This window comes from Otolemur garnettii, unplaced genomic scaffold (genome assembly GCF_000181295.1).
Source record: "Otolemur garnettii isolate 467f Iridium unplaced genomic scaffold, OtoGar3 scaffold00009, whole genome shotgun sequence".
Classification (NCBI taxonomy): Eukaryota; Metazoa; Chordata; class Mammalia; order Primates; family Galagidae; genus Otolemur; species Otolemur garnettii.
The window spans coordinates 23,774,110-23,794,604 of NW_003852404.1; the positions used below are offsets into that span (position 1 = coordinate 23,774,110).

Consider the following 20,495-nt stretch of genomic DNA (forward strand, 5'->3'; position numbering starts at 1 on the left):
GCAGCCATCATTGTTGTTTGGCGGGTCCGGGCTGGGGATTCGAACCCGCCACCTTAGGTGTACGTGGCTGGCGCCTTAACCGGTTGAGCTATAGGCACTGAGCCTTAAAATTTCTTAATAGAACTTTTACTTTGAATTCTGCTTGCATTCCCTCTTAAGGATGTGAGCACACCTAAAGAGTATCTTATGTTTTATGTTTCTGAGTGTGTTTATTGATCTGCATGTTCATAAAATTTGTAGCTTTATGGGTCTATTTTGAAAATTGAAAGCAATCTTCCAAAAACGCAAATCAAAACTATTCATTGAAAGTAATTAAATGCAATTTTTCAATTAATATCAAGATTTTGCCATTTTATTTAACCTCAGATGCTGTGTTTTTGCTTCCCCCACTACAGAAATTCAAAACATTTAGTTGTCAAGTTTTTCACACTGAAAATATTAACAAATACTAATTTATAAATATATGCTGGTTTACTTGGCCAATGTCATTTTGGAATAATTGAAATCCCCCACATTCTTATGAAAACTCTGGAATTAGTTTTAATAAGTGTAAGGAGAATGGAGTTTACCTTTCAATTGTTAAAAAAATAATAATTAATGTAAACTACTTTAAGCTGCTCTGCTCTTCACAGACTCTCATTATTGTTAGAATTTAACTCACTTTTAAACACTCAAATCCACTTGAAGCTTTCATGTCCTGTGTTCCTTAAGCTTCAGGAAATAAAAGTAGGCATGCTTACTGCCAAATGTTGGTTATTATGAAAGCAAATGAGACATTTTTCTTTCAATTTAAGGGAAAATATTTCTTTGGAATACATACGTCACTATGAAAAGTTTGAGACAGACTCTGTTAAGGTTCATTATTTTCTTCATTTTTGTGTATCTCAAAACTTTCATAATGACCCACATTTGAGACATGAATTTAACCTGTGATTGTATTCTCTGTCTCATTTGCTTGTTTGTAAATTTTTAGAGAATTGGTAGAATTTCATAATAATGGAGGTACCCAAAACAAGATACCAATTTGATAGTTTTATAACTCTGGAAAAAATAGTTTTCCCACAACTATTGATAGACTAAACTAATGGGTTAAAGTAATGTGAGGTGATAATTTTATTCTGTATATGGGTCTGTATCAAGTCAAAATAGTTTAATTTATCATTTTAAGAAATGTTTATTCATTTTCTAATATGCATGGATTGACAGGCCTGGAAAGAGTAAGCTAAGACCGGGTCACCTGAAATGATGATCCAAAGAGAAGCAGTTCATGGTTTTGGTCTTAACAGATTTTATAACTTATTTATCCCATGAACCTAGTTCAATGTTCAGTCCAGAGTAGGCACTCAATATTTGAAATTTTGTTCAAGTAAAATAATAAATAATTATCCAGAAATTTCACAGGTAATGGGTTAGGAATTTTATATAAAAATTAAATGTATTTTTTTCTATAGTTAAATATAATGTGCTTAAAAATATAAAACCAGTAAAATCAAGTGCTAGTTTTATTTTGTTGTGCAGTCTATTTTCCTGTATTTTCAAATTTTCCAGAAACTCTGTGACATATTATAATTTAAATACAAACAGGAGTAAGAGTTGGATTTGGGAGATGTGGTTTTGGTTATGTCTTTTCTGCTAAATATTTGGTTAAATTGTGACAACTTTTAGGGTCTTGGTTTCCTCGACTGTAAGTTAATTAATTTTGAGTAGATCCCTGATCCTCTGTCAGCATGTTGCAAACTGTGGATGTGGAATAGAAAGATCAGCTGAGTCAGAAAAATTAAAATCTCTTCTCATGGAAGACTCACTTATGCTCTTTGGACATCATAAGAATAAGAAAGAGCTTTCAGAAGCTGGATATATGATAAAAAAATACAAATTTTTGCTTAAAATATTGCTGGACAATAAATATAAATGCTGCTTTCCATAAAATTGGAGAGAGAATAATAAAGAAATAGAAATTAGAGAAGATAAGAGGGCCATGGTCTGACTTAAGTAATTTCAGAGGAAAGTAGAGAATGTAGAAATCAGGGAAAAAAATAATAATTTATGAAAATTTCTTGTAACTGAAATTAATGGTTTTCTAGTTTGAAAGGGCCCATCTACTGTCTACTATAACCAAGAAAATTAAACAACAAACAAGCACAAAGCACATCCAGTAAAATTTGTTTTTAATGTTTTTCATGTTTTCCTAGAAGGTATTTTCTGGAGGACAGACTTCTCTTAAGAAGGGGATAAATGAGTAAAGGGGAAGAAATTAGATTAGGAAAAGGATGATATAAGAAAGTCCCAAGTTTATAGATAAATCATTCATTTTGGGACAAAAACAATGAGAAATTTAAGCAAAATGTTAAGGAAAATCACAGGTTGATGTAATATTGCACAGGACTGAGAATTTGGGAATTTTAAAAATATAATTACTAACTCCAAAAAAATAGCAATTACATTTGAAGAAGAAAATGTAATTTATAGTATTCTACTTGACTCTGCAGTAGATTCATCTAAGGACAATTTGCTCAGTTATACTTATGTAAACTTTGACTATTAATTTAACAAAGGATGTGATAATGAGAGAATAGAAAAAAGTATTTACTAGGTAATGTCTATATAGACAAATTAAGAAGTACTTGTGAATAGTTAAAAATATGATGGAAATCATCAGAAGAAACATATAAAAAGCAAGGAAAGAGGTTGTTTAAGGGACATGGGCTCAAGGATGGAGAAATAGATTAGAAATCTATTTACTGTTATTAAAACTTTTGTTCTATGTGATTTTTTAAAATGTGTATTAATTATTGTTGTAATAAAGAACCTAAATGGGAATTAGCAAAGACCTAAAATATTGGTTATTTGAACTGTGCAGCTCTGAAGAAGGTGTAAGACTGACCCGTTCAATTTCCAACTACACATTCCACTGATATTTATAGAGATAACCTTATTCAAGGACCTTATTCAAGGTCCTGTGATGTTAGAAATGTATAGTTCATTTTGACTATTTGGCCAGGCATGGTGGCTCACACCTGTACCCCAGCACTCTGGGAGGCTGAGGCAGGTGGCTCAGGAGTTTGAGACTAGCCTGAGCCAGATCAAGACCTCATCTCTAAAAATAGCTGGGTTTGGTGGCAGGAACTGTAGTCCCAGCTACTTGGGAGGCTGAGGTAATAGAATTGCTTGAGTCCCAGAGTTTGAGGTTGCTGTGAGCTGCAAAGCCATGACACTTTACCAGGAATGATAAAGAGAAACTCTGTCCCCATAAATAAATAAATAAATAAATAAATAAATAAATAACTTTGGCTATCTTTTAGAATATTAAAGAAAATGTCACTATCATTAATAGGATCTTCTGAGAGGGTTGCCATAAAGATTAAATGAGTTACTATATATACAGTGCTTAGAAGACTGCCTTGTATACAGGAAGTAATAATAACTTTGTTATTAATATCAATACATAAATTTTAGAAGGGTCCATGTCAAAATGGAGTTTCTGTTTGATTTTAATGGGGAAGCTATACAATTAAGAATGTGAAGAAACAGAAGAGTCACTGTTGTCACCAGTTAACAGTTGAGATTCCCAAACATGAGGCAAAACACGGTTTTGAGATTGCCTTTTGTTTTCATGTGAGCAAACACGCTAATTTGTCAGTAATTTTTTTGGTAAGGGAGCTTATATTTTGATTATCTCCGGACAGAATTGTCACCAAACTTTAACTGGAGGAAGTGTTGAGGGGTAGAAAACTCCAGTATGCCTATATGAAATTACCCTGGAATTTCTGACATTGTATGGATAGTTTATTTGAATTGACACCAATATAACTCTAATAACTATTCAGTTTTAAGATTTTTCATTTGCTTTAGCTTTTCTTCCAATATGCTACTCTGAAAATGGGAGAATAATTCTTAAAACAGACCCGTGTGCGTGTGCGTGTGTGTGTGGGGGGGCATTACATTACTTCTAGTATGTAAGAATGGGGTTGGGATATATTTTAGAGATGATAAATCATACATTGTTTTGCAACTCAGAAAAGGAATCCACTTAGATTCCTTTCCTACTTAACTGCTTTCCAGATGGCATTAGCCCTCGCTTCCTGAAATTTTAAGTAGTAATAAACTTTTCTTTATATTTTGTGTCTTTGACTAAAGCTTTTGCCAGAAACCTATAGATGAATTATACGTACATTTCTGAAATTTAAATATTCTTAGACATTGTACTTATTTTTTTCGTATTTGTTAAAACAACCTATGCACTCTCACCAGTCAGTAAACACTCTGTTTTCAGAAGCACTGTTATTTATTGATTATTACATATCCAACCTCTTTGGGATATGTGTCCGAACCCCAAAACTGCTGATTTGAAACCCCTTCTTACTTGTGCTCTTACTTGAACTGTTAAATAACCCCCAATACTTATGGCACACTTAGTTAAGCAAGAAATGGACTACTTTACTGTAAGTAATGCAAAGTCCACTTTAATAACATACCTCAGTGTCACCTTATCAAATGTTTTGCATTCACTGACTAGTAAGAGTGAAAGTGAAACATTTTAAAACCACATATGGCTTTGTAGTAGTGCATCTAGAGATGTAAAGGCAAAAAGGAGTCGATCGGTGTTTCTTCCCTGAAACCCTGTATTACCATTTGCCAACATTCTCAACTAAATCACTTACAAGATTTAGATGAGAACAGTGTATGACCTAAGCGGCAACTTCTATTAAGTGGTATTATCAAGTGTTGACTGGATCATTAATAAAACATAAATTCATGTGTATACTATGACAGGCATTCTAGTTGTGTAGGTCAATTTGATAGTGATGGTCCCAAATGGTTTGAGTATCAGAGCAGATGTTGTAGTAACAAATTAGTTTGCAGTGGAAAAAATACTCTTTTTAGTATTCAAAAACAAGAGGGCGTGGGGATATGAATATGAATTTTAATGAAATGATGGGAATGTTTTCAGGTTCTCCCAAAATGTGTTTCACCATTGCATAGATTCCTTTTCTTTTTTAATATATATTAGATGTTAGAGTAAGGGAGAAAAGTCCGTCATGTCACCTCCATGAAGTGAAGCAACATGTACTAAAAAGTAAACATTTAATATATATTAATTGAGCAATCATTTTAATGTATTGTGCAAAAGATACAGACTTCACAAATAATACCTGATTCACTTGCTTGTTAATGTCTATGATAATCTGTCTAGTAATTAATTCATATCAATGATTTATTTGATGATTGCATTGCACATTGTCTAAGGTACTTAATATGTATATTTTATTTCTTGAATGTTCTTGTTACTATAGCCAATGTTACTAACTCTTGACATAAGAAACAAATGACAACTTACATTAAATACATAAAAATGTTCCTAAACAGATAGACCGTCTCACTTTCCTCTGAACTGAATTTCCTCTTACATAAAGATTCTATCAACTCAATTATCCGTGATGGCAGTGAAGGGAATTCTCTCTCTCTCTCTTTCTCTCTCTCTTACACACACACATGCACATGTGCACACAAAAGAAAAGAAATTATGTAAGTAATTTTAAGTAATACTCTAAGCTATTACTTCAGAGCTAATTAAGATCCTTATGATTATTATCAAACAGCAAAACATATTTTTTTTACTTTACTTTTTCTATCACTTCCAGTGGAGGTTTTTGATGAGTAAAAACATGGTAAACATGACAACTAAAATAGACATAAATAGCATGTTTAATTCATGTAGCAGAAATAGGCTTCTGAACACTCAGGAATTTACTGAAACAAAACATACAGAATAAGCTTCCTTTAGTACTAGACTGTTAAAAATAGTTATCAGGAACAAGATTATTCAGAGGAATATCTTTCAGACACTTTGCATTATATTTGTATGACTATAAATATTTCCGTTGCAAACTATAAAGATGATTTTATATGTTTATCACCTCATATTAATTTACCTAATTATATATGTAATAGCAGAAATTTTACTGATTAAAAATAAAAAAATACTACATTTAGTCTTAAAAGCATTGTTATTTAAATGCCTTTAATTCAACACTCTAACATGATGTATGCATTGGATATAGGTAATTTTCAGGAAATCCATAAAGGACAAAGAGCAAACCTTATTAGTGCATCTAAACAATGCAGTTGTTTAGACTGGGTGAGAACAAGGGAAGGGAACTAAGATGCGTTGGCAAATGAGGGTGCCCCTGAGAAAGAATACAACTTGGGATTCCTTCTCTCAGAAGTATGAACTTCCTCAGTATTTATGATATTAAGGTATGACATTAATAACTATTTTCTGGCTAAGTTTCCAGAAAAATATCATAGCAAAAAATATCATAGCAACTCCCTATCTTTCCCCAGCGGATGTATAATTTGTTGGTCCTTTATTATTTATTCTTATTTTAAAAGGTAGGAATAAAATGGGAAGGAGTTTCCTACAGGAGTGAAATACAATGAACATTAAAGTTATTTATAAAGGTGTTATTATTTGAATGCTTATTCCAAGGGTTTAAAATCTAGTTACACAGACAAGGGATAAAATTGGAGAGGACTATTTCTATCAATACAGAGAGAATTTTTCCAAAGTTAAAGTATTGCTTTATTATTTTATCTAAAGGGAATGTTTCTATTGGATTATTCTTTTTTTTTTAGTCAAACTCATCTGTATGGTTGGGTTGCAGCGATACAGAGATGTCCCCATCATCTCTAACTCCAAGTAACCCACCTCACACAAAAAACAAATATCCACAGCCCACAACCTGGCTAAGTCTATAGAGAATTGTGTTAACAAGGACTTATGAAAAGGACATAATAACTAGCTGCTCTAACGCAAGACCACTATTATATCATCATTGGATTCAAGGGGTTTAAGGAACACCTTCTTTCTCCTTGTTTGAAGTTTTAATCAAATTATCTCAGAGTTACATGTGTAACTCACACATTGTATTTAGCACTATACTTAGAGATTCTGCATGGAACATTTACATATTTCCAGGGTGATCACGCTTAAAGTATATGTCTGAGTTACTCGCAACACATATAATTAATTAATTAGTTCCTTTTACGCTGGTATACACATGCATCCATTTCAGAAGTGGTGGATAAGGTAACAATAAATCATGCAGACGTCATCCTGAGATGGAAGTTAGTAATTATGAATTGCCTCACTCTTGTGAAGAGTTTGTCTTCTGCTGTTTTTAAGATAAGTGTAACAAAATAATCATTCTAAAACCCAGTTGCTTGCGGGTAATAGCAATTTAGTTGTATATTAAATTTCTCAGAAAATATTATCCCTCTCAATATATTAATAATACCGAAAATTCAGAGTGATGAGTGTCCTTTCATATTAAAAATAGACAATCAATAGGAGTGCAGTTTCATGTTAAATTTCTGTTCTCAAAAGTGTTTACTTTAGCAATATGACCTCAGCTACAGAATGAAATCTGGAAAATGAGAAGTTTTGTGCTTGTTAGCTGGAAGTGGGGATGGTTAGAGAATTTTACACAGGTGGTTGGTGATTGATGGAGGCGGAGGCATGTAGGAGAAAGTTAGTATTTGGCAAAGAATCACTCTACCTGTATAGCCCAGCGAATTGTCATCGTTATCAGAGGTGGGGATCGGCGTCCCGTTGTCGTTCCCCCTGTCTAGGTCTTCAGGGTCTGTCGGAAACAACACCAGAGCCGCTGATGGGGTCACAGTAGTCACAGTAGTTGCCATTTCGATCACAGCATGTCCAGACACAAGTAAATCCACACGTGACAGGAGGACACACAAGGACAGCACACAGCACACTCCAGCCTTGCCCCTGCTGCGGCACACTGAGCCCTGCCACGGGCTCAGCATCCCGGTTGACAGTTTCTACTTCTTAATTTCCCTAATTCTCTGCTCTGCCTGCACCTTGCCTGCACTTCAAAGCTGGGAAGGGCTCCGACTGCCCTCTGTGAGGCCGCAGCGCGGACTGAGGGAGCATATGGAGGAGCGAGAGGGCAGGGTAGCTGAATGCTAGCATTGCTAATTTTCTACCTTATTGTTAATCAAAGCTATTGACTGTGATCACTCCCCATCATCGCTTCATCTCCTGGCAATTACAGACTCCAGGGATTGTACCTCCTCTGGGGGGGGGGGGAGAGTGTGGGGGAAAAACAGCATCTTGTCCCATAAGGAGGATGATAAAATTGTCATACTTTCTCTGAGAAACAGCAAAGAAAGTGGCACAACATCACATCTTTGCAAAGGCAGCAATTTGTCATCTTAAAGAACTGATAAAATATTTACCAAAATGAACGCATCAGTAAAATAACCTCTCCCTTCGGATATTTTGGTCTGAATATTTAAAAACATTCCTTAGAGCTTAAGGTCATCTATTACACTGAACCATGGAAGTATTTTCATTCATCTTGTTTTTCTCAAATTAAAAAAATGTTTTTTTCCTGTTTTGGAAATTGAACATTCATACTCTCTCATGTAGAATTTTAGCCAGGAAGCTAAGCACAGTGCTCGAGGTCTAGTATCTAGAAGCTTCGTTGCAGTGTATGTATGTGGAGAATTTCCCTGTGCACTGTCCGTGGGCTGTCTGCAGGATGTGTGTTAGATAAAGACGGGCGGTGTTTACAGCTCCTCTGCTGATAAGCAGACACAGACACAATAAAAACCAAGAGTGTACCTGCTCTGCTGAATAATGGAGAGTCATAGGTCATTCAGGTTCTGACGTTCTGCAGGCGTTTTATCACCTTAAACAGTGTCTACAGAGGCTTTCTCGCCTGAGCAGTGACGAATCACAGATGTTTACTTGGGAAGAAAGTGTATCACGTATGAATGAGCCAGGGCGCACACACAGGTAATGGCCCTCGAGAAACATCGCAGAGGTCGTTCATTTTATGTCTTTGTGAGTTTTCGGTGAAGTTGACACGTTTTATCTTAGACACAGGGATGATTGAGGAAATTTTAAAAAAGGAATAAAAAGTCTAATGTGAGTCTGCTTGGCGGTGTTTTGCACGCAGCATATTTTTCTACTGTAATACCCACTCCTTCCCTCTTCCCTGCCACCAGCGTCAGATAATTAACCTGACGTGCTTAAAGTGGAGGAAAAAAGTGTTCACCTCTATGCAAACAAAAGAGAAAAAAAGGCTCATTTTTGCTTCATTGATTCTTGCCTCTCTAGTGATGGCTGGTTTCATGTTTATTCTTAAAATCAACATTAGGAGTGGGAAAGAGAGAAAATGTCCACTTTCTAGCTCTCCACCCTGTAAACATTGCACACATACGATGCTTAAGTCCAAGTTTTGAGTGACATCAATAAGACAAAATGGGAAGCAGGCATCTTTCTGAATTTTGAGGCACTGTTCCCAACATTCTGCCACCAACCAATAGTACTCATGCAGATGAACTGAATAAAAGAAGTTAATGTAGGAAGATAAACAGAAGTTGCCTGGTCAAATGTATTAAAGGGATTTTAAGAGGACCACCCACGCTTACCTACAGCTTGTTTGTAAGGACACGATTCATTTAGGGTCACTTTAATTTTACCAATGAATTTTTTTTTAGTAAAAAAAGGCAAACTTCTAAGGGAAGTCCTACTTTTAATATACAAAGGATGTTTACTTAAAATGGACTCATGTACTTCCAATCAGGCTGTTAAAAATACTATGAAATTCATCTAAACCCACAACGTGAACTAAAATAAAGCACGTTGTCTACACAAGACTTTCAGGATAAGGCTTGTACACCCTTTACTGTGGACTCCTCACTGAGAATAAGGCTATTATCATAAAAGCAATAGAGCAGAGGGAAGTAAGTTTAATATGATTTGAAATAAGATGCCTACATCTATTTGAAGTATATATTTCCCTCGGTGTAACTTACTCTCCATCTCAGTAGTTTATGAATTTGCTTCTCTGTCTCACCTATAATCCTCTTGGTCCCTTCTTAGACTCTTATAAAAGACAGACTTAGCATTAATCAATGAATCTTACCCTATCTCTAAAGCCCATTCTATCCACCTGGCACTGTCTTTAATTAATGATATACCAGACCTAACGAAAACAAAAGGTGCCGTTTTTGAGTAACTTTACTATTTTTTTCTTGCTCCTCCTTCCTGTTGAAAGATACCAGTGACATAAAATAGTGTTTGGACTTATCATGCAAGAGCTGGAGGAGTAATACAAAGGAAGCCAAAAAGAAATTTGCTTAAATTGCTTGTTACATAGTATTGATTATGCGAGCCAGGGACTGGAAGATAACAGGCAAGAGATTATTTTGTGTCTACTATATTTAAAGACGTTTCCTTATACATCAACTCTGGATTTAGGGTCATTTGGGTCTGAATTAAGGTAGGTGGGCTGCAATGGATAAAAGCTACCAACCATCGTATCTAGAAAGGCATTGGGACAAGAGTGCTAGATTTTATGTATTTATCCCTCCAAATATGCTGTGAATTTCTGAGGGTCAGGTATTCTCTCTGCTTTTCATTTATATACCCACCAACCTTATATTGGACGTAAAATAAGAAGTAAATAAGAGCAAAGATAATAGCCAAGAAGGCAAACCTCACTTAAGCGGTAAACTTTCAATCTGACACAGCTGGAAAATACATACATTTTATTTCTGCACCAGTCATCATACTTGGGGGGACTTGCTATAAATAAGTGCTACTGTAATCCCACCGCATCCCCCTCATCTATGAAATCATAGAGAACATTTTTTCAATAAAAAGGAAGTCATGAATCATAATATCAGGAATTCAGGGTTGGAAATGGGTCAGATGGACCCTCATAACAATCGTCCATCAGACACATAAACTCTTGTGAATTTAGTGGCCATTTGACCTTCACTGCTTTTCAAGGCAATCGTATTTGATTTTATACCTGAGTTCTGTCTTTTACATTTGGTTGTAAAAATCTTCTGTCTAGATTTTTCTTTCCATTGACTGTCATTCTGACCTGTGGGGACAAGCAGAGCTAATGCCTCATCTGTGACAGCCCGCTTCTCTCCCATACTCCTTAAATGCCTGTGTGTCTTAGGGCCCCAGATCTCATGTGTTTTTTCAACATGCTTTCTATAGATATTTTCATGTAGACTGATGGCTTCAATTATCTTTCATAACATCATGCAACTTCTCCATCTTTGAATTAGGTGTTCTATTAACAACCAAGTCTTATTTCCATTGCCGGGCAAATTTCATGTGAATTCCAAGAAACCTCACCCTTTCCCTAAATTGCTAAACCCATCAGCGTTTCCTTCACCCACTCCTTTCCTATATTCTCTATGTTACATATTTTAAATAAATGTGGAAAATATTGCGCATATTTTACAATTCAGTTAATTATTAGTGTCTGTGGTTAGAATTGAACTTTGGCCCATGAACCATTTATAAAAAAATTGATACTTAGTTATATTTATTCTTTGAGGGATGGGGTTGTATGCCAGACTTAAATTTATAATATATAAGTAATGTACCTATATATACATAAAATATGAGTGGACCATCTTAAAATAGTCTTTCACAAATTTGATAAGAGCAGTGGCTAATAAAAAAAGAGATAAAGATCTGTACAATATAAATTTTCTTCAAGGAATCTTTCTTCTTCTTCTTTTTTTTTTTTTTTTTTTTTTTGCAGTTTTGGCTGGGGCCAGGCTTGAACCCACCACACCCAATATATGGAGTTGGCACCCTACTCCTTGAGCCACAGGCACTGTGGGAATCTTTATTCTTAAATATAACAATTCATTAAAGTTTTGGGTTTTTATTTCTTCTTTCCTTTTCATTCATTCATTTATTTATTTAAAGAGAATGTTTAGAACATTTCCAAAGAGAGTTGGAAGTGGGTCCCTCTCATGAAGAAGAGAAGGTAAGAGAGACCAAATTTTAAGTTTTTAAACATTAAATTTTAAATGACACAGAAAAATAGTGTACAATATGTTTCGAAATATGGGTTCACTGTGGAATGGCTCACAACGTATGTATTGCCTCACACACGATTTATTTTGGCAGGGAGCACTCTTAAAATTGACGATTCTTAGTGTGGTCAAGACTACCATACATTGTTATTAACTCTGGTCACCATGTTGTACCATAGATCTCTTGAATTTATTCCTCCCATTTAAGTGAAGTTTTATATCCTTTGTCCAGCAATTCACCAATCCCCTAAACCTATTGGTTATAAACGACTGGGGCACTGCATACTTCACAGTGCAGAAGTATCACTCCAGAGATTATTTACTAGCTGCAAATAGAAAAAATATCCTTTTAAAATGAATGGATCATGTAGTTGTCACTTTAACTCAGTAATCAAACAGTATCATAATAGCAGCTGACTAGAGTGGGAAGACGACCCTGCAAACAGGGCTTGATCTGATTCAACCAAGGCTTAAGACCCAACGTAACGTCTCCTAAAAAAATAACATGACTGGTTTTTAGGGAACACATGTAGAACAATTAAGGCGTGAGGTTCCATGGTATTTCTGACTTTCAAATGTTTACAACAGAAGATCTTGCGAGAAGGAACTAAAGTAAATATGATATGATACTGCCAACCACTCAACCTTTCATGAAAAACAGTCAAAGCATTTAAAGTATGGCATACGATATGTGAGTGGCCTAAAATGTCCTTTATAATCTGCATCCCATTCCTGCAGTGGCATTTCTCTTCCCTGGTGATATGCTTAAAAGAGTGAATCCCATTTTTGTAGTACAGAGACTCATATTTGTAGAAATATTCTAGGCCTATTTCTCTGAATGGTTTGTCCTACCAGGTCAGCCAGTGTTACACCGTGGAAATGTAGAGGCCTAAGAGAAAAGCATTTCGTTTAAATTTAGAGGTTTATTTATTTATTTTTAATTTTTAAATTGGGTTCGTAACTCACAGCTCAGAACGTCAGGGTTTTGAAACTTATTCTTCCTCCCTGCCTTCCTCAGTAATGTAAATATCACATTAAACATCACAGCTTCTTCCCTGGCCCTGCTGGAAAGTGTCAAGCGAGTTTCTTCATAGATTTGCATCATCACTGTGTGCCGCTTCGGCATTAATTGACATTTTAAAGATGACCATTAATAAAAGATTAGGGAAAAGCAAATGAATATAAACTACTATCAATATGAGAATTGTGTTCTACAAATTGGATCGATTCTCATTGATTCTTTCCTACTAATCAAGAGGAATGCAGGGAATGGGAACTTTAAATGGAGTACTGAGAACATTTCATTAGAAACTGAGGCAATGAATTACAAAATTAAATACAAAAAGCTATATTCGTGAAGCTTTAAATTTATGTCACATCACTTACACGTTCATACGCATGGTAAGACGTAAGTATAGTCCAGAAAGAAGGAGGGGATGGGCAGGGGAGGCGAGAGGAGGGAGGGCGTTTGGTGAGATCTCACCTAATGCGTACAATGCGAGGGCACATTTCAAAACAACTAAGAGCGTATTATAAATGTCTTACCACAAAAAATAAGCGAGCTGATAGTTATGTTAACCAATCTGACTTAAGCATTCCACATTGTATATCAAGTCATCACATTGTACCCCATAAATGTATATAGTTATGATTTAATAAAAAATGAATTTAAAAATAATCAAATTAAAAAAAAAGAATTCTGGATGATTGAATTAAAGTTAAATTCAAACTTCTGCTTTCATCATGTATGGTGGAAATAATAGTTGAATGTACATCATTATCTGTCCCATTCGGTGGAACTGGAAATAAGGGGAGAAATATGTGTTATGTTTAGAAATGAAGAGGAAACCAACCAGTAGGTGCTTTTTGGCAGTATCTACTTTATAAAAATTAACCAATAAAGCAAATAAAGAAATGTATTACAGTAGCACTGAATGACTGTTGAAGAAGCTTTTATTTTATCAACCACTAAATGGAATAACGTATCATGTTAAAAACTGTGCTACTAAATGTTGAATATACTATTTTTTAAAGCAGCAATGTGGTAACAGAAAACAATGTGTTACAACCTGTTTTAAGAAAAACTAAGATTGTCTCCTGTTTTGTTATTGTTAAGAAAAACTAAGACTGCTTTTTTATATTTCTTTCACAGATAGATGATCTATTAATACAATGATTCAAGTAAATAATGATGGTTAGAAAGAATGTTTAGATAAAATAATACCAAATGTGAAAATTGATGTAACATATGTACTTAAATAAACTGTTTAGTGACTGGCTGATTCTCTCAGATTTTGAAAGCTTTATCTTTCAACTCTGTTGAGAAGAAAAAAGAGCAGCTTCCTATTTGGCTAAACTAAGTAAACTTAGTAATAGACTAAGTAATTTTAACCTGTGACCAGAGATACAGGTGTTGTGTTAAGTTAAAGAACGGATTTCATACAATGATCTCAAAATACAGGCCTTTTCTCATTTTCAGGTTTATGTTACTAGATAATTGAATAAATCAAATGTAAAGAAAAGGAAGTAAGAACTGCACTGATTATAATCACAAATAATATGTAATGCTTTAGTTTATTCGATATCATATATCATTTTATATGCATAAATGTATTTATATAATTCTTACAGTTCTATCATGACCATGACCATCACCATCATTGTGCTTCTCCTTAATTTCCCCATTTTTAAGATGCTCAGATTAAAGCTAAGAAAAGTTCTCTGGCCCCAGTCATCCAACTAGTAAGTACAGAACTTGAAATTTGATACCAAATGCTTTCTGACTTCAAAACACTCGTCTTTTCTCTATCACCAATGGCCTCTCTACTCATCAATCTAATTCTAGGAACTAGATCAGTGGTTCTCAACCCTCCTAATGCCGCAATGTATTTTCATTGTTAAAAAGGGGTCATGACCCACAGGTTGAGAACCACTGAACTGGATGAACTTTCAATAGCATATGAACAATGAAATACCAGGTTAGGGATTTTTATTTTCCAGTCACTGAACAATAAGATCGGATAATTCCACCAATCTATTTCTGAGCTCCTTTAAGCTTATCACCAGGGCTTCTGCACTGTCTCATTTTATAGACAACATAAAGTATTTAATAAGGTAAATTACATTTAATCAAGAAATACACAACAAAATATTACAGTGTGGGTTATTTTAAAGTACACCTGAACTTATTGTTGAGTATAGTAACTTTTTTGTACTATTAAATCTTTTTCATTCTGTCTAATGATAGATTTGCACCTATTAACTATCCCCACATTATCCTTTCCTCACTGCTACCCTTCCCGGCCTCTGGTGTTCATCATTCTACTATTGGTCTGCATGAGATCAATTGTTTTTAATATTTAGGTCAAAAAACCTTAAGGCTTTGTACAAGATATGTTAAAATATGTTGATTTGAAGGAGCAAACTACTGAATAAAATCGAGATAAATTCAGATTCTTTTTTTTGGCAATTACTATTTTTAAAAAATTATTCTTCAACAAAAGGGATGCATCTTTCGGAATAAGCTTAAGGGTGTTTCGACAGGGTCATGTCTGACCTATCTTCATATGTCGAGTGCAGGGTTGAAGAACAGAGTAGGCAATCAATATGACTTTTGTTGAATGATTGAAAGAAACATTGTGGCCTACCTTTGCTGAAATCAAGAGTTTAATATGTAGATAACTTGTCTAAATGAACGAATATGAATTATTTTCTTATTTGGGATATTGCACTTGTTATAAATCTAATTTGTAATGCAGTGTGATAAATTACTGTATCTTTCTCTTTCTCCCATCCCTGTAGATATAAATGCTAAAAATAAAATCTTGTTTAACTTAATTCAGGTGAGGGTTTTCTGGGTGAGAGTTTTCCTTCTATGTTAAAAGAGGATGATCAAAAAGCTGGATATAAAGGAAAGAGTAATAAGTAGTGGCAATACTCAAAAAATATTGTAATGTGAATAAACAAGGGAGGTATTTAAATATTGCCAGGTAGGTGAATTGTACAAACTCCTTCTGATTTGTACAAATTCCCTCTGATTTGAGTAATCTCAGATATAGACATACAAATATAAATGTAGATGTACTCAGATTGGAATTAATTGGGTATATTTTTCTGACAGGCTACCCTTGAAATGATATAATACCATTTTGGAATTAACATTCGGTTTGCCAATACTATATTCTGTTTTGAATATCCCAAAGTGTTTAGAATTCAGAAAAAAATTATAGAGTAACTACACAAATCTCTCTAATACAACTTTGTTTAAATTAATCCAGCTATTCCGGGCTAATGAGATACTACTAAATAACAGCCAAGCAACACATATTGGAACAAAAACATTAATAACAGAATAATATATGTGTGAATTCTAGTAGCCTTAACTAAGCTACTGAAGTGTTAGTAAGGTAAATGCATTAAAGTAGATAAACCTGTGACTCAGAAGGATACCGAGGCCACAGAAGAAACTTTTTAACTCGTTTAAATCCAACTTCATTTGATAAAACACGACAGGGCACCTCTGTATGGAAATCATTCTATTGATGAAGAAATACTCATTGATTTAAAATAATTTTTTTCCAGATCTCATCTATGGAAACACTGACAGAGCCAAGGTCTTGAAGTAAGAGGGAAAATTATCTTTTAACATGACAACGTTTTTTTTTTTCCTTTTTTTCTTTAATGTCTGAATCCTTGGTCTAAGAAATTCATGGAGGTTTTCCATGAAAAAAAAGTGATGACCATCCCTTTATATAATTAGAAACTAAGCCAATTATCCAGTTGAGGTCTGCATTCATTCCAAATCCTCAAATCAAATCCTAACACTATCTGACACGACAGATATCTTTGTGGGATAGAATTTAATCTGCAGAGATTTGCTGCCTTGAACTTTAATCTGTGAGAGTTAATTTCCAGTCTATTTTACTCGTCTTTCTGGCTCTCTCCTTGTGTTGACTTTTTTTTGTAATTCTCTCCACCCACTTTGCCCTGGTATTCAAAGGCTTTTCTTTCACTGTGCTTAGCATCTGCTACTGTTCCACTCCCTTCCAGTCAAAGCATACGGAAACTTCGACCCAGGCTAATTAAATGGTGCTTGAAGTTAGTTAACAGGTGGTGTCCCAGCTGCCTGGTAGTGGGGACAAATACAACTTGCATTTTAAGGTACAGAAATTGCAAAATAGTAATACCTAAATTGATATAGTGCTCCTTGCAGAGCATTAAAATGATGATGGGGAAAAGAGAAGAAATAGGATCATTCTTCTTTTGTAGAGGAAGAAATCTATATTTGGGATCTGATGAACACATCTGAGGTTCTGAATAAAAACTGGGAACTTTTTATCCTTTAACCAAGGCACTTATCTCATCATAGAACATGTGAGTTTATTACCACTTCCTTAGGTGTGTTAATAAACCGTGTTTATAATCACTGCTGCTAGTTACCATGGTGAGTGACATTCATGTAAGATCGACATGATTTGTTTAATTCAGTCAAAATATGACATTATTTACTTGGCATTTTGGAATCACTGTAAGTATGTATTATCACTTATCTAGGTAATCAATATAATATAATGTCTAAGAATCACTAGCTCACCATGTGACTTTGGACAAGGTTTATTTATTTTACAGGTCTTAGTTTCTTTATCTATAAAAAGTAAAATAATAGCATATGTTTCACAGAAGCATCGTGAGGATTAAATAGGCAAATATTTGTCAAGGTCTTACGACAATCCTAGACACTTATCATGGAGTCCGTGACTGTTTATTATTACTAGATAACAATTAATCCAAATTAGAAATCAATTTGAAAGAGCCATTTACTAATTTTTAATGAGCACTATCTTACATATTTGCTTCTTTGGGAGTTTACACATAGGTATAGAATGTTTCAGTTAAAATTCAGAGAAAAGTGGATTGTGAAAATGTTCATTTTTGTCTTTTTCCTCCCACATTCACCATTGAATTTCTTCAGCACTCACTTATGCGAATACTCCACTGAATTATTCCGGAAGTATTTCCACATACCCAGCACGCCATCATTATGGCAGGCTCCTTGAACTATGGACCTTAGTTTGCTTAATTGCCTGGCTTTAGGTGAAAAGATGAATTCTTTGAATTATTATATATTTCTTGAGATGAAAAATCACTTGATATTAAATGACTCTACAGATTGCTTCACTGTTAGGAGAGAACGTTTTTCTTTGCCCAGTGGTATTTCAAGGCCTGTATAACTTCTTTTGCAGTATCCTTTAGAAGCCCAGAAACTGCTTGGTGTCTCGGAGAGAGGTGGAGGAAGCGTGAAGCATCTGCAAGTTGGGCCCCTGGTCACATGGCAATTGGCAGTCCCTTCCCACCTGCCCTCCCTCCAGTGTCCTGTGAGTCCTGCCTGCCATCCATCTGTGACCATTAAGGGCTTCTCTAAGGCTGCTTTCACTCAACTGCTAAAGGGACAAATTTCCTCCACAGTCCCTCCATTGTCTGCTTGTTCTAACCACAGTCACGGTTCTGCACTCTTCATTCTAATTGTGCTTTTGATTATTAGGGTCGTTTTATTCCTTCAGCTTTCCTAAAGGTCACAGGGATTAGCTGTGTCCAATCGAGGACCAGAGAGAGTGGCAGAGGCTTACCCCCCATTCATCCGCTTCCATTGATTTCCCCTCTGTCTGAGAGTGGCAATGATGGTTCTATCTTTTCTCTTTAAAACAAAACAAAACAGAACAAAAAAACTCTCATTTGATATTTTCCTTGCACCCTCCCTCACTTCCCCTGAGAAGAAGGCTACTGGTAACAGTGTTATGGTACCAGTGGTTTCACAGAAGCAGACTCTCTCAGGTAGGTCGCTGGTGAGCAGACGAGCTTGCACTAGCTGCTTCTTCCCTTTACTGTTTCACAGTCCTTGGCTGACAGCCTAGGCTAGAACAGAATGTAGAATGTCCACAATAGAAGGTGGACATTTCTATTTTATAACGTCCCACGGCATTTTAAAACTGCAGTCCCTCTCCCTGCCCATTCACTCTGATTAATTAATACATATATATTATATATGTATAATAAATATGTACTATTTATTATAATTACGTAGACTAACTCTAAGATAGTGGCTATGTTTTACTTCCTCTTCATTGTATTTTGTCCTCTCTGCTGATGTCTGGACTTGCATTTGTGTTTTTTAGTGGGAAAATCCGCCAGCTTTTATTCTCACAAGTACTTTCACTGTGATGTGATATATTTCACTCACAAATGTTTTTCCCAAAGAGACATTTTTATTGTAAATGAATGGAAGTCTGTGAAGTGGAAGTGGCTGTATTTTAAATTTCAATATATTAAAGAGTACAAATGTCTTTGCTACATGGGTCGCTTTTATAAAGCTTGAGTCAGGGCTATCAGGGTGCCTGCCACCTAAACAGTGTTCACTGTAGCTGTTTCCAAGGAATACGGGGGGGTATGCAGAGGAGAGTGAGGGTCTTGAACGTCAAACACCAGATCCCTTAAAAGACATTAGACTCCTTATATAATTACTCATATTCAAGTAATAGTAGGGGTAGTTTATTATGTAAAAATATTATCTGGGCACCAATGCGCTTGGCTGATGGCATTCATTACTGATGGTCAACAGTTCAAAACACAGTAGGAAGCTATTCTCGGTAGGTTTTTCTTCTTGTAGGAGTCAAGTGAGAAGAGACTTTCTGGTTGGTGAGATTATCTGAGTGGCTCATAAGGAAGACGTGATGAACTATTTATTGCTTATTTATTACATGATATGGCCTCATTAGTAGACATGCATTTCAAAACTATACTGCACATTCCAATTTGAAGATAGTGCACCAGCTAGATTCCTCCTTCTGCAGTCTCTGCTTTAGGATTCGTAAGAAACTGACTTGTAGCGCTTGTGTGTAGCCTCTGTGATATCACCTCACTCAGCCTTTTCTAACCTAATTCCTAAGGTTTTCCATAAGTACTTCAAGTGGAAACAACCTACGCAACTAGCAAACGTAAGATTTGTTTCTAATGATGCAGCTCTTGCGTGGATACTTCTGGTTAGTATGTATATGGGGAATAAATGAAATGTTTAAGATAGGAACTAATACTCTCTCTATTAGTATTTATGACCACTTTTTGTATAGAGGGTAGAATTCTTAAAGAAACACATATTCTTGCAAAATGAGAAAGGGAACTGAAGTTTGTAAGTATGTAATAAAAATCTGATTAGTTCTATGTATGACCAGAATTACAGTAACTATGTACCAATATTTTAGAGAATTATTATAGAAATCATAAATCAATACCTTCAACTCTTGTTGAAGGAGACAAATAACAATGGAAAAGTCTCTGTCATCTGTGTTCTGCAGCATTTAACATTTGAAAATGCCTTAAGACTGAAATATAAACTTTAAAGCCACACTAGAGGGAGTCACAATAGTCATAAGATTAGTGTATTTAACAAATGGCTGGATTTGAAAAACACGGTGGAATCTCTTCATAACAGAGTGGAACAAACTGAAGAAAGGATCTCTGACATTGAAGACAAAGCCTTTGAACAAGCCCAAGAGCGCAAGGATGAAAAAAAATGGAAAACAAGAACGGATCTTTCTCTTAAAGAGCTCTGGGATAGTTCA

At 35.1% G+C, this 20,495-nt stretch overlaps 1 protein-coding gene across 1 annotated transcript in view; it reads right to left on the reverse strand.

The window, feature by feature from the left end:
* ROBO1 (roundabout guidance receptor 1) overlaps positions 1 to 20,495 on the reverse strand; it is a 952,396-nt gene that overhangs the window by 493,742 nt on the left and 438,159 nt on the right. Inside the window, exon 2 of the mRNA XM_003783918.2 lies at positions 7,560 to 7,643. Within this exon, the coding sequence (XP_003783966.1) occupies positions 7,560 to 7,643 (84 nt within the window). The remainder of the gene's footprint in view (positions 1 to 7,559; positions 7,644 to 20,495) is intronic.